Here is a 14,508-nt window from a genome sequence, read left to right as displayed (position 1 = left end):
GAGAATCAGTAAGTAACTCCCAAGACCTTCTCCGGGATAAGATTGTCATTCCTGTCATAGCACTTGTGGAGGACAGGGATTCTTGTACTTACACAGTTACAACAGCAAACTTTTCCTACTTGATGCCTGTAACACTGCAGACATTGAATGTTACACATTCAACCATAAAAGAAACACAGCTTCGTAGGTCCTTCTGAGAAAGAGCAAGGAATTTGGACTGTAGATTTCTAATACGTAAGGAACAGCCAAGATATTTTTTTAATTTTAAAAAAAAAAAACAACTTTTTTTTTCCTCATTTACTCAGTTAATCAGGCATTTTTTAACAAATGTCCATTCAATTCTCTCTGTAAGACGCAAGAGATTAGAGGCTTTTCAACAAAAGATTTATTTTCATCCAACAGATTTAGGGATGTGAGATATAGCCATAAGTCCACAAGTTAGCTTGCAAACGACTCCTCTAGAAAAATCAGAAAAGGTTCATTTTACTCTCTGTGATACGTTCCCAGTACAAGTGGTGAGGAGGTGGAAGAGAATAAAATAGCCATTTCATGTCATTGTGAAAACTGTGGAACAGTATGATGTCATGTTTTATTCTTTCTGCAAACGGAGCGTGTTGACTTCTCTGGGTGGAAGTCTGAGAAACACCACCATGTAAGTAAAGGCATAGCAGCAAAGGAGGAATGAAAGATTTATTTGTGCTTCTCTTTCCTGGTTTTTATGCTCTAAAACCCACCAGCTATCTAACAAGGATATCTTTTCGCGGGAGGATGAGAGAGAAAGGCAACTAATATGGTAAAGAGACAGAATTTGATGACCTCCTGCTAGACCCCACTCTAGCATCAATCACAAACTGTATCAGGAAAAGAGAAAGTAAAGAAGAGAATGAGGTTACATATGTATGTGTCTTTTGTAGAGATAATGTGATTCTGGGGTTCAACCCTCATCTTCTGATGAGATTTTAGATGCCTCATTCTCTTTTCTTGTGCCAAAACGCCTCTGAATGCAGATCAGACAGGTTGGTGCTTTATGATCAGAGCTTTCATCAAGTTAACATACTAAACGCACCCTCTTGGACGGGACGGTGCCTTTAGTCAGACACACCATTGGCATTTAGTCAGTGCCAATCAGTCAGACACACCATTGGGGAAAAAATTTAGACGCTAGAAGAAAACAGGACATAAGTTTTGCCTGGAATTTGTCAAAAAATTATCATAAAATAGAACAGATGTACTGCAGATTGAAGGCGGCAAAGCTAATAATTTAATTTTTTTTTTCTTTAAATCGTAACGCAATACCCCTTACCGTTTGCTGCAGATCGGGTATTATAATTCGGATCACTAACGTGTTGCTCTGACTGTCTTCCATTCTGCTGCTTGGCTTTTCTGCGGTTGCTCTAATTGTGTCATAAATGGTTTCTTCTTTGGAGCTGTCTGATTCAGATTCAACAGAATAGTCGGAAAAGCTTTGTGCCATTTCATCTTCACTTGATGTTGGGCTACGAGGCATGTTCAAGATTTTTATCCTGCCAAAACACAGCAGAAACAACAACAACAACAAAAGATAGGTTACAGTTAAAGTCTTACAAATGAATCAGCTACAAGTTTTGTTTTCTTGGAAGCAACATGCATTTAACAATGAAGTTGTATGTTTTATACTGCTTGTATTTCCTCCTGTAATTTATGTGGGTACGCAGAGTATAATGGAAATACATCTGGCTACCAATTTACTACAGAAGAGGAAGAAGGACAAGAGAAGGAAAAAAAGTAATAAAAGGGGAGATGACCTTTCTTCCCAGGCACACCCAACCTCCCAAAGGATCCAGAAAACCCCAGCATAATTACAAGGTTCTCCGCTAAATAGCACTCTTGTAAACTGTACTTAGAACTAGATCTGGCCTTGAAGCCGACTTCCCCCAGTGCAAAAAGACATTTCAGGAAAAACGGGTGCTAAAGTAATATCATCCTGCACATCGAGAAACTCTACAGGTAAAGCTTCAATAAAAGACAGTATTTTGAAAGAGCGGAATCAACCAAAAAAATGAAATACTGCAGGGAGCCAGACAGATGCAGATGCTGCTTTGTGGTTTGTGGCTCATACAACATCCTTTAATATCAACACTACCAAAATCTGGCTATTATACGTATTCAAATATAGATTTTTAGAAAGATTTTTAATCTGTGGTATAAATTAGGCTAAAATGAAAGTAATGCTTATTCCAACGTAAGGACATTTGTATTCAGAGGTCTCACAGTAGGAACAGCAGAACATTTTCCTTCTGGGTTTTTCCCACTACAGCAGCAAAAGACTTTTTTTTGTCCCACAAACTAAAAGTTTCTCTGGGAAATGAAAATTATTATTCTATTGAAAAACGGGGAAATATGTGTACTGGAAAAAATTGAAAATACCACCATAAACTTTGCAATGCTTGGTAACCATGCACTTTTTCAGTTTTCAGAGGCCAGAAAAATTTAAATGTTATTTTTCATATATTCCATAAGAAACCTCCCAAGGCAACTTCTCTGCTTTTTAATTAAAAAAAAAAATCAATTAAAAGAAAAACAAACAAACAATTCCACTATCAGCCCCTATTAAAAGACGACATTAAAGCAAAAATAAAACACAGAAGGGTGAACTCACTTGGCCACAGTCACTTACGTACCAGGTGACTGTTCTGAGATATCCAAATATATGGTTTTTATAATGGTCTCATAGTCAGATCCCCCAAAGTAAATACAGTCAAACAACAGCAGGGACTAAGGGAACATTTTTTACCACTGTGTTTCATGATGTAGTTTGAGCCAACTAAACATCACAACCAGATTACACATTCCTCTTCGCCATCCGGTCACTTACACGGCAATGATTATAGAGCGGGCATAAAAGGCTACCGCTCTCATTTAGCATTTTAAGGTGACCATATGTCGGAGGCAGAGCTCACACCCGGGGACAGGCAGCAGCGAGGCAGGCCCAAAGCCTGAGGTCAAGGGCAAGCATTTCCAAAGCACATCACATAGCCACATCATCAAGCCTTATTGTTATTTCTGATGAAGGACAATTCCAGCGTTATTACCCTCAGCTATAATTACTAATGAAGACAAAAACAGTGCATTCAAAAATCGGAACGCATGCCGGTTCACAGCAGCTTAATGCAAGGCTCTATTTACAAAAGAAAACTCTTGAGGGAGTATTTCATTTTCTTACTGCTTCACTGAACTGTAGATTAATGCTGCTCTCCAAAGCACCTTAAAGTCAATAACAAGCATAAATATTTCAATGGCTTCCTTATTTATCTACCAACGCTAAATCACACGAAGCCAAAATACAGTAGGTCGATACACAGTATTAAGAGCGTAAGAGGTATAGGCCAGTGATAAGATCATCACACGGTTTGTGTCTCCCTAAAGCCATTTGAGAGCGCAAAATATTCCAGGGTGATGGATTAAACTCCTCTGACAGACAGCAGTAAACTGCAATTTTACAATATACAAATAAAGAGTTGAATTGGGGAAAAAAAAACTTCCTACAGTTTTGGCAAGCGGATTTTCATGCAAAAACTACCCAGAAATACCTCATGATGGAATAGCAAAGGGAAATTACTAGCTGAAGAATCAACTCCCAGGTATCAAGCACTTAAGTTTAATAAATAGTGGGACAAAGAACTCCTTGGAGATGCATCAACAAGGCACAAGTCACCTAATTTTCTGGAATAGAAAATAAAAATGCACAAGTAACCATGGAAAGGAAAATGAAAGACTGTATCTACAGTGGCAAAAGGAACGGAAGCGATGCCCCACCAGCGCCATGGAGATCATTTAAAGGCCTTTTTTAAACCAGACACTCTAACCACTGGAGAAACTAGATCTGTAGAGGTCCCAGTGTAGGGCAGACGCTGCCAGGGAGCAGAGGTCAAGCACATCTCCCTAAAGCTACAGACACCATCGGGCAATTTCGCTGTTTGGCTCAAGTTGCGTGGAAATGGAAGACACCACCATTCGTTAACCAGAGATGCTTGCTATCATAGCTCCCACAGGGAAGCTGTTATCTTTTAGGAACTGTTTTAGTTTCATCCTAGTGATATTCCAAAGACTTTTCCACAACCAAAACTATTATCTCAGGAAAAATACAGCCTGGTTTACCTAGGCTTGCACAGCAGAAGAAAACATAGCATCCCAGATCCCTAATTCCCAGTTAGCAATTCATTGGTTCAAAAGGATGTTGCAGAGCTAAAATATAGATTTGGTGTGGCTGATACGATTGTCTGGGATGGCTTCTTTCATTTTATAAAAACACAACAGATCTTGGCTTCCTATGCTTAAGCTGATTGTATGTTATGGCAATGTGATACATCAGTGGCTGCTTTTGGTATAGAGCAAAACACATGAATGAAAACAAGTTTCCAAAGATCTTGGAAGTAAACTCACAATCAAAACTACCACCACAACAGTCTTTGCTCCACCTCACGTCCTCTGTCCTTATTTTTGACCCCCATACCTTGAGCTCCCAGTGTGTCCCAGCCCCAGGCATCCCAGAAAGCCAACTGCACCCTGGGCTGCATCCCCCGCAGCGTGGCCAGCGGGGCGAGGGAGGTGATTCTGCCCCTCTGCTCCTCTCTGGTGAGACCCCACCTGGAGTACTGTGTCCAGCTCTGGAGTCCTCAACACAAGAAGGACATGGACCTGTTGGAACGGGTCCAGCGGAGGGCCATGAAGATGATCAGAGGGCTGGAGCCCCTCTGCTGCGAGGACAAGCTGAGAGAGTTGGGGGTGTTCAGCCTGGAGAAGAGAAGACTCTGAGGGGACCTTATAGCAGCCTTCCAGTACCTAAAGGGGGCCTACAGGAAGGATGGGGAGGGACTCTTGATCAGGAAGTGTAATGACAGGACGAGGGGTAACGTTTCAAACTGATGGAGGGTAGATTTAGATTGGATATCAGGAAGAAATTCTTTACTGTAAGGGTGGTGAGACACTGAACAGGTTGCCCAGGGAGGTTGTGGATGCCCCATCCCTGGAGGTGTCCAAGGCCAGGCTGGATGAGGCTTTGAGCAGCCTGGTCTGGTGGGAGGTGTCCCTGCCCAGGGCAGGGGGGTTGGAACTAGATGATCTTTAAGGTCCCTTCCAACCCGAACCATTCTGTGATTCTATGATTCTCCCTCCCTGCCCCTGCACATCCCCTAACCGCCGGCTGAACAAAGCCAACATGAGCTCCAGCTGCTTAAACACCACTTCTGACACAGGAAGGGCGTACGACAGCTGGAAGATGAAAGATAAAAGGATGGCTATATGCTTACCCTTATTACTGTACTTTTTCTCTCAGCATCTTGCCCTTTAGCTTTGCAGGAGCACCGGGATGTTTACTCTGCCTCTATGGCTATTGCTGGGTTACGTTTCTCAGGCCGACAGGTCAGATGAAATAAGCTGAGCTCAGGTTGCTGCCTTCCCCTCACAGGTGCTATTCTTAGATATGGGTTTTTTTGTCTCTATGCAGCCAGCAACTTTCACAAAATCTGCAGGAATTTCTTATCCTGCTATTTGTTACCACCCAACCATCAAGGGGAGTTGAAAACAGCCTAGGAATAAATTAAAATAAAATAAAAAAACATGGGCAAGTAGCATGACCGTCTAACTGCCTTTTTCTTTTTTTTTTTTAAAAAAAAAAAAAGAAAAGACTAAGAGCACATTATGAAAGACTGGAATTACCACAGTGCACAGATTATCAAAAGGCAAGAAATTCAATTCCCAGAGCTCACTCGCTCTCTATCTGAACAGTGTGCTCCAGTGAGCGCAAACTGGCACAGCAGGGAAAAAAGCAAGAGCAGCCACAGACTGATCCATTTTTTGGAGCCTTATGGTTGTTAAACATCATATGAAAAGAATTTATTAAATATATATGTTTAGATTTATTTTTAACTATGTTAAGTATTATAAACTTGATATTTACTAAAGGATTTAAAATATTGATATGGACAGATGCAGGCCAGGGTGTCTTCATTAAACATGGATGTATTATATGATATACAACGCACCTCCCCACTACAAAAATCATGTTTTAGAATCTTCAACTTAATTACGGCTATGTTCTAGTTTCACGTTGGTAAATATGGAACATAAGATCATAGAATGGTTCAGGTTAGTAGGGACCTTAAAGCCCACCCAGTGCCACCCCCTGCCCTGGGCAGGGACACCTCCCACCAGCCCAGGTTGCTCCAAGCCCCGTCCAACCTGGCCTTGAACCCCTCCAGGGATGGGGCAGCCACAGCTTCTCTGGGCAACCTGGGCCAGGGGCTCACCGCCCTCACAGCCAAGAATTTCTTCCTCAGATCTCATCTAAATCTCCCCTCTTTCAGTTTAAAACTGTTACCCCTCATCCTATCGCTCCACTCCCTACACACACAGAAACCTATTTCAAAAGATCTGTCCCATATAAAGTCCCCTCCCTACCATATCCCACACCAGCAGCTGCAAACATGGGGAGTGCAGGTGTGTCTGTCCAGTTTGCCCAGAGCAAACCCAACGGTCACTGTATCTCTGACAACCACCCAAAGCAAACAGGGATGTGCAGAGAGATCCCACTCCTCTGCAGCACGTCTCCGGTTATCGCTACGGCAAGAGCTTCTCCAGTGGGAGCAAAATGACGCTGCAGCTGCGGCAAAGGTTCCCCCCAGGATTCTGGCCATATGGCGAGACAGAAAAAAATGCACCCCTAAGACCAAGGCTAACTTTTGGTAGGGAAACCAATAAAGGACATTAAAGGATGCAACCCTTCCTTCCCCAGCCTGTTTTGGGGATTTTGGATTTGTTACCATGTGTCACACGAGTGGCCATTCGGACTCATCACAACAGTTATTAGTTCTCCTCTCTCTAAAATACAGCTGGGGCAGATGCATCAAATGTCTCGGACAAGGCCAATGAGGCTAGATCTCAGAGCAAGGTTTCAAATTCAAGGGTCACCGGCTTCTAGTCATGATAAGAACAACCTATTTTTATATAAACATTCATCTGCACAATAACAGCCCTGTTGCCTGCAGGGAGAAGCCCTCTGGACTGCTATTGTCAGATGAGTTAAAAATGTACCTGTGGGAATATCCCAGACACAGAGGCAGCATTGTCAGGGGTTGAGTAATGCCATTAACCAGACTGTGAGAAAAGTTTGCTGTTAGAGTAACAGCAACTGCTAGAAAGAGGTATTTAATCATTAACTCTGAAGAGAAACTATTCACGAAAGGGATTTCCATCTGTGCGAAACCTGCCAGAGCGCCTAACACTTGGATTCTGCGGCTTTATTCGGGATTATATATATCAGCTCAAGAACCAGCTCGCCAAGTTACTAAATTAAAATGCTGGAAAAGATCAAGCATCGTCTTTTCTAATTATAATAATATTAAAACAAAAATGCATTTCAGACAGAACTGAAGATGGGGGGTACAATCCCAACGCGCCATGCATTTCACACCTCTCCGGAGATGAAAGGTCACGTGGAAGAAAATCTGAACTGAAGACCAAGTCCAACAGGCAATTTGCAATTTGATGAGTTCCATTTCCACTTTCCACTCTTACCTTAAAGCTGGCAATAACCGCCACTGCATCCCAAAAAAGAGATCCCACCCTCCCCTGCTCCCCAGCCCACTTCACTCCTGCCCCCAGCCTGCTTTAATCTCTGCACTAACACGAACAGTGAAGCAGAACAAAGCATCGACCCAGCTTAAACACCAGGTTTTTTTGGTTTGGGAGGTTAGTTTCAGCATCCGTCACGTCTCTGAACTGGATCACTATGCAAATGTTTGCATAAGCAGCAGGGGGAAGATGGCAGAGGGCCAGAAGCAAACAGCCAGGGCAGGAAAAGGGCAGAACCACTTTTTCCAAAGGCAGTATTAATGCTTGCCAGGGTAAAGCCAATCTGAGACATCACTGCCTAAGTCACAGGAAAGAAATCTACATAAATACAGACATCTGATTAACTCCGATGAAAATCTCTCGATTATTAGTACCCAAATACCATAACTCCAAACAGGACTGCTTACTGAAACTCACTGATACAAAATTCATCCCAGGTAAATGCAGAACCTAAAAGAATACATCTACAAGAATTAAAACAGAATGTGCACAAGGAGTGCTAGCCCAGCCCACGGCCACATCTTGCTGAGACGAGGCACTTGGAGCTCCCCCTGTTCTCCCAGACCCACCAGCCGAGGAGGCAGCTTTGGTGTTGATGGGACACCAGATGAAGCTGTGCTGGTCAGGCTCCAGTCCTAGGGGCCCTCTGCAAAAGGGCCGGCACAGACTCCAATGTTACCTTTATTCTGCTAGGAAAAAAGAGCGGCCAGGCAGCAAAATGGAGCACTGTTCCCTTGGCATGTCCCCACGTGTGCTCCCTTGGTCAGTGCCAGGCAATGCCCATGATGAGGTGCCACGAGGCTCGGGGCTCTCCGATCTCTGCAGGCTTTCATGCTGCTGAAACGACTCCCTGCAAAGCAGCCCACGTGCTATTGCAGACACCGACTTAGAAAGGCTAAATCACAAAAAAAAAATAATACTTTCTTGGGGCTCAGGAGCTCAGAAGGTATCCGAGGGTCAGCAAGGTCCACTTCATGCCACATGGTGTCAGGGCCAGGGAACACCTCCTGGCCCAATTTTGTTTAAGAGTATAGACACAGGTTTGGAAACTGAAAAATAAAGAACGATGACATGTATGAAGGCCCTAAGAAAGTGTATCTGTTATCCTGCAGTTCCCTTGATCTTCCTCTGTAAAACGGAGCAACTGATTCTTGAGTCTTCTCTAAAGCATTTGCATTCTGTGGAAGAAAATGCTAGAAAACCAAAACACTTGCACATTATTTGAAAAAATCCCCCTCCACGGTAATTACCTAAACAAATTTAATCATACCATATTTTGCTGTTCACAATCCCCATAATTATGGTTTTATTCCCTATACACCAGTCCTTCACTTAAATTCACTTTGGTTACACTGTCTGGTAATGCATTTTTGATCTCTCTGTTAAATAACTGAAACACTCAAATAAATATTTTAGAAGATGTGTGCTAAGGCATACATATTAACGTACCAGAATGCCAAGCAAAACTCCTTTACTTTTCTCTAAAGCTGTTGTTTCTCAGCGTGGCATCTCTTATTTCAAAACTTAAATATTGATTTGAAATCAGTATTGAAAAAATCAATGGTCATATCCAGTTGTTCTCACCAGCACCACCAGAAGATTTTTCTTACTGCCCTGTTTGAGGGCAGATTTATGCAGTCCTTAATTTTTTTGATAGGTGATCTGCACAGGTGACAAACTGTTTTGCAAAAGGGCTTAAGAGTGACACTGTTTTCCCTTTTTTTTTTTTAAGGAAGAAAAAGAAGAATATTGAGTGAAGTAATTGTTAAACCTGCTCCATATTTCTGAGGCAGCTTGTTATCCCTTGGTCATGTATATTTGCACAGCACAGACTTGCCAAGAAGAGGCTAAGCCCCATTAACTTCTGGTATTTAGAGTCTTAAATACCAACATCATATGATTAAAGTGGGTCTTAAGATCAGACTGTAAGAATGTAATTTTTTTTTTTTTTTAAACAGATGTACTTCACCATGAGCGCTCCTGTGCACATACAAAATCTACACACGCGACCTATTCCTGCAAACACAGGGTGGTTTTCTGAAAGTTTCTTTGGTTTCCAAGCTGCTTTGGATGCTAAAATTCTCCTCTGTCCTCCGTCTGTTCTACTTAGTATTTATTTTCCTTTTAAACTATTCAGCCGGTCATGGTATTTTCGCGGAAAGGATGAAGTTCAATCAGACAGATGCAAAGAGAGATTTTGGGGAAGGACAAATACAAAGAAGACAGGAGACAAGCGACTCATTGTACTGAACGAGCAAGGCCAGAAGACACTAGAGAAGCAGACGTAGAAAAAGCTTAAAAACATTTAAAGTGTAAATTCAACATGAGAAAACAGAAAAACATTTGGAGTTCAACATGAGAAAACAACATGCTAGAAGAAAGAACAAGGTGTAAAGATGTAGCACAGAATGGCACAGTCAGGTTGGTTAAAATGGTTAAAATCTTAAGAAAAATAAAAAGATTCAAACATATTACTAGGGGAAACACGGCAAGTATTTATAAATGTTAACCACAGCGAAGTTTACAGTAAAGGCCAACTCCCACTGGCAATATAATATCTTAAGTGCCGTCTTTTACGCACCTGCGAGGTTTCCAGTGCAATTCCATCTGACCTTTATTTAAAGGTCATTCTTCCAGACACGGAATTACGGCCAGCCCCGCGAGCCCCAGGCTCTGTTCATTTCTATAGTTGTTTTTAATTTGGCCTCTAGTTTTGTACATTTAGTAGAACTTCCATTTTCTGATAGACAGACTAACAAACAACAGTACTCATAAGTCATTCTTTAAATACTGCTTGCAACGGATACTATAATTTACCAAGGACAAAATCTTTGAAGTGTTAAATAAGAGACTGGATCCCGCAGCAATTGCGTACACTTACTTGGAAAAACAACTTTGAATTTGAAAATTCATCCGTTCAGAACATAATTATCCAGAATTCTAAAACACTTTAAACAGATGTTAAGCAACAGAAGCTAAGTAAGTAGCAACTCAATAACTAATTCAAATATGATGAAATACAACAAAACTTTTAAAGAAAATGAACCAAGCATATAATCCCAGGTACAAAAGTTCATCAGCATCCCAAATCTGAGATGTGTCTTCTTGGACTCCTAAATTCAAATAAATACCTCTTTCTAAGCAAGTAGGGTTGGATCTGTCATATAACCTTTATTTGTTGATCTTGCTAGGAGCAAAAATACATAAAGTAACGGTCCAAGATCCTTTTAAAGCTATTTCTTATCTTGCATGGGGAATCAATCATGTATGTAAATCACTCTAGGAACAGCTCCCACCAGACTTGACCCCAGCATGTTGTATTCATGAGGAAAACAACAGCCAGGACAAGTTATGAAAAGCCAACACGCAACATTGAAAAGTTCATCCGGTTCTGGATCCATTAAGGCATTTCTTTGTAATATGACAGCTTTTCAGTTATCAAATCAGGAAAATACGTACGGATTCAGCTGTGACACTGACTCTGTCCCCAGTCCAAAGTACAACTTATAAATATTTACTGTCATGAAGCATACTTGCATCTAGTAACTGGAGATTTCAAACCTCAGCAAGAAAAAAAAAAATCCCCTTCAGTTATCTAAAACGAGAACGATACTGCGTGAGTAACTAGCTGTGAATTATTTTCTGAGTCATGTGGAAGTATCACACGACTTCAATTTTAAAAAGTCACTATCTCCTTATAAAAGATGGCTATAATGCTCATTTTGGTTTCCCCAGAAATCTTCCTTACAAAACAGAAGCATGTAGAGCAAGCAATTTTATCTTCTAGCCTTTCTGTTTCCAGCCTCTGCTGCGCTCGACTACGTAAATATCAAAAAGATTATAATACATTGGAAGGGAAAGGACATAAGAGAATTTAAAAAGATTTACAACAGGAATTTGAAAAAATTTCAAAGCTTGTTGAACATATTTACCTCAGGTTCATCTCCCTGTTCGACAAAGCAGCTTAGTTGCTTATTAATTTGCATTTTATGCTTATCAACCTGTTTCCTCTTTATCCATAAGGAAAACACTTTTGTGATAATTCAAATACAAACATAATTAAATGTTAACAGATAAGCACTGTTGTTGTCTTGTCACATAGATTAGATCAGGTCCTGAGAGCAGATTAAGGAGAAGAGGGAATCTGCTTTCACACGGGTTAGCATTTAGAGTTTGCCAATAAGTTCAACCTGAATTTTCTTCAGATGCGATCCTGATGGGGGCTACTGCGTTATTTTAATTTACTTGCTGTGTTGCCAAAAGTAGCCTCCTTGTTTGCATTATTTTAATCAAAGAAAAATATGTCAGTTAAAAAAAGCAAAGCTTCGAACAGATGCTCTATTTTTCTTACAAAACTATGAATTATCTTTGTCTGAACTGGTTGAAAAAAAAAATTGATTACCCTTTCTTGTTGTGTGTGTTGGGTTTTTTCTTTGTTTAGTTTCAAAAAAATAATTTTTCTTTCAACTCAGTGGGAAACACCCCTTGAAGTCTGTAGAGGACACTGGGTACCCAATGTCTCCAGTAGCCTGCAAGGTGGGATTTGGGGGGACCAAGCTCAGACTCTCCAGGTCTGCAAATCCAGGGCAGTCCCCCCGCCAAAGTGCTCTGTAGTTGGAAATTTCCAAGTTACGCCACTCCAGTGCAGTGCTCTAGGGAGGACACCAAAATGCGGGAGTTTTATTCCAAAGCCCAAAGAAATCAAGTTTTGAAATACAGACATCCTTTTTCTCTGTATAGATCTGCTTAACTAGAGCAGTTTGCAAGCCGTGAAATGCAGACACCAGTTTCATTGCTCAGCTTCATTTGTAGTCAGGTTTCACTTGAATTACTAACAACATGAGGGTCCAGAAATCTCAGATCAGGAGCAATTGTACATACATAAGTCAAGTTGTGACCATTATTTTTCACCAGCATCAGTAAGAATATTGGCAACACACGAGGCAATATATTAGGCGAATAAACATCTAGTTCAGTTGCTACCTTAATTACTGACTAGCTGAGCAGGAACAAGCCCTGGCCTCAGCTAGAACAACTAAACCAACTTGTGTAGAGAGGAGGGAAGAAAGGCAGAAGGACCTACCTGGCCTTTACATACTTAATTTCTTTTCTTAATCAAGAGGGAAGCAACAAACAAATGGTGACCCAAAAAGGATGCACACGTTGTAGAACTAGGACAGGTGACCAGCCCTTGGTTTAGCCAAACTCCAGCCTAAGTAAAGCCACGTGCCGTGTCCTCGCTATCTCTGCGCCCATCTGTGTATGTCTGCAGCAAATATCCCTGCTTCCCAGTGACAGATGGTCTCCGGGCTTCTCTTATCCTAATTGCAGAAAAAAAACTTACCTGATTATTTCCAGAGGAAATTTTGAAAAAGGAACTCTGCTGATCTTATCTGCACCTTGCCTGCTTCTTTTCCAAGCCGAGGAAAGCATATCTTGGGCTTTAACTTATACTCCAGCCTGTGCGCAAGGCTGCGCTCATGGCACAATTAAGGACGTTCTTTGGGATTGTGTACGTGAACAATGATGGTGACGGCAGACTGGGGAAAAATATCTGCAGGCTCAAAAAGGTTAAGTGATCTGCCAAGATGACCCAGGCAGCACAGTGATTCTGTAGAAGAACTGAGAAATAAATTATTCTCTTGACCTTTGAGATTTTGATTCAACTCATTGTAAAGATAAGAAATTCATTTTTACCAAATTATATCTAGCCAAAATTTGGGCAATCAAGACACAATAAAACTGATGAAAAGAACCAGTTTTTCCTCACTGACTACTGACACTTAATTATTACCTTCAGTAAACAGCTCGAGAAATAAAATGTCACTTCTTAGGCAAGAAGAAAACAGAATGAGATACTTGTTTATGACTATTATGCAAAAACAGGGAAACAAAAAATATAAGGAATACTGATGTTTAAAAATACAGAAAGATTCACAACAAACTCTTCAAGCTTTCATTGCTTAAATGCCAGCTGTAGTTTGGAATTTAATATTAAAAATAAATAGCACACTAAATCACCCTGGGATAACTGCTTACAGTACTTTCAATTTAGAGACAGAGTTTAGAGTACCAACAGCACTGCTCTACTGCTTTTCTGAAGCATCCCTCTCTCAATCAAGAACCAAGACAAATACCAGCTTCCATGAACACAATGACGTGGATTCTTTGTTGTGCCTCAGAGTCAGAGAATTATCAAGTCATTTGGGTCCAAAAAGTTTCCGGAGGTCTTTAGTTCAACCTCCTGCTCAGAGCAGCTCCAGCGATGAGATCTGCTTGGGTTGCTCATGCCTTTATCCAGGTCTGTCTTGAAAACCTCCAAGGGCAGAGGTTACACAATCTCTCTGAGCAACCTCCGCCCGACTGCCCTCATGGGAAAAAGATTTTCCTCATACCCAGTCTGAACTTCTCTTGTTTCAACTTATGACTGTTATTTATCTGTCATCCTTCTGCCACGCGCGGCTGCACAGAGTCTGGCTCTGTCGTCTCAGTGTCCTCCTGTAGGTCTGGGATGGCTGACGCTCCCCGAAGCCATCTCTTCTCCAGGCTCAGCAAGCCCCTGTCCCTCAGCCTCTCCTTGCAGGACAAGTACTCCAGCCTCCACCTTCTCGGTGGCCCTCCGCAGAACCTGCTCCACTTTGTCAACATCTTTCCTGTACTGGGGGGAGGGAATCACTTTTCTCAATCCGGTGGCTGTGCAGCTTGCAGGACAGCCCAGGTTGCTGTTAACTGCTGTTGCTGCCAGGCACACGGCTGGTTCATGCCCAGCTCGCTGCCCAACCAGACACCCCAGTCCCTCTCCTCTGAGCAGCTGCCCTGCCAGACAGTCCGCACCAACACTGCTGCAGTGCCTCTGCCTTCCCAGGTGCGGGACTTAGTATTTGTCCTTGCTGAACT

At 41.8% G+C, this 14,508-nt stretch overlaps 1 protein-coding gene across 1 annotated transcript in view; it reads right to left on the bottom strand.

Annotated features, from left to right (window-relative positions):
• The window catches only part of SHANK2 (SH3 and multiple ankyrin repeat domains 2), a 412,637-nt gene that overhangs the window by 322,509 nt on the left and 75,620 nt on the right, over positions 1-14,508 (bottom strand). Inside the window, exon 8 of the mRNA XM_063333193.1 lies at positions 1,304-1,523. Coding sequence (XP_063189263.1) covers positions 1,304-1,507 — 204 coding nt within the window. The 5' untranslated portion in view covers positions 1,508-1,523. The remainder of the gene's footprint in view (positions 1-1,303; positions 1,524-14,508) is intronic.

This window comes from Chroicocephalus ridibundus, chromosome 4 (genome assembly GCF_963924245.1).
Source record: "Chroicocephalus ridibundus chromosome 4, bChrRid1.1, whole genome shotgun sequence".
In the NCBI taxonomy this organism is placed as follows: domain Eukaryota; kingdom Metazoa; phylum Chordata; class Aves; order Charadriiformes; family Laridae; genus Chroicocephalus; species Chroicocephalus ridibundus.
This window is presented reverse-complemented; position numbering and strand designations above follow the sequence as displayed.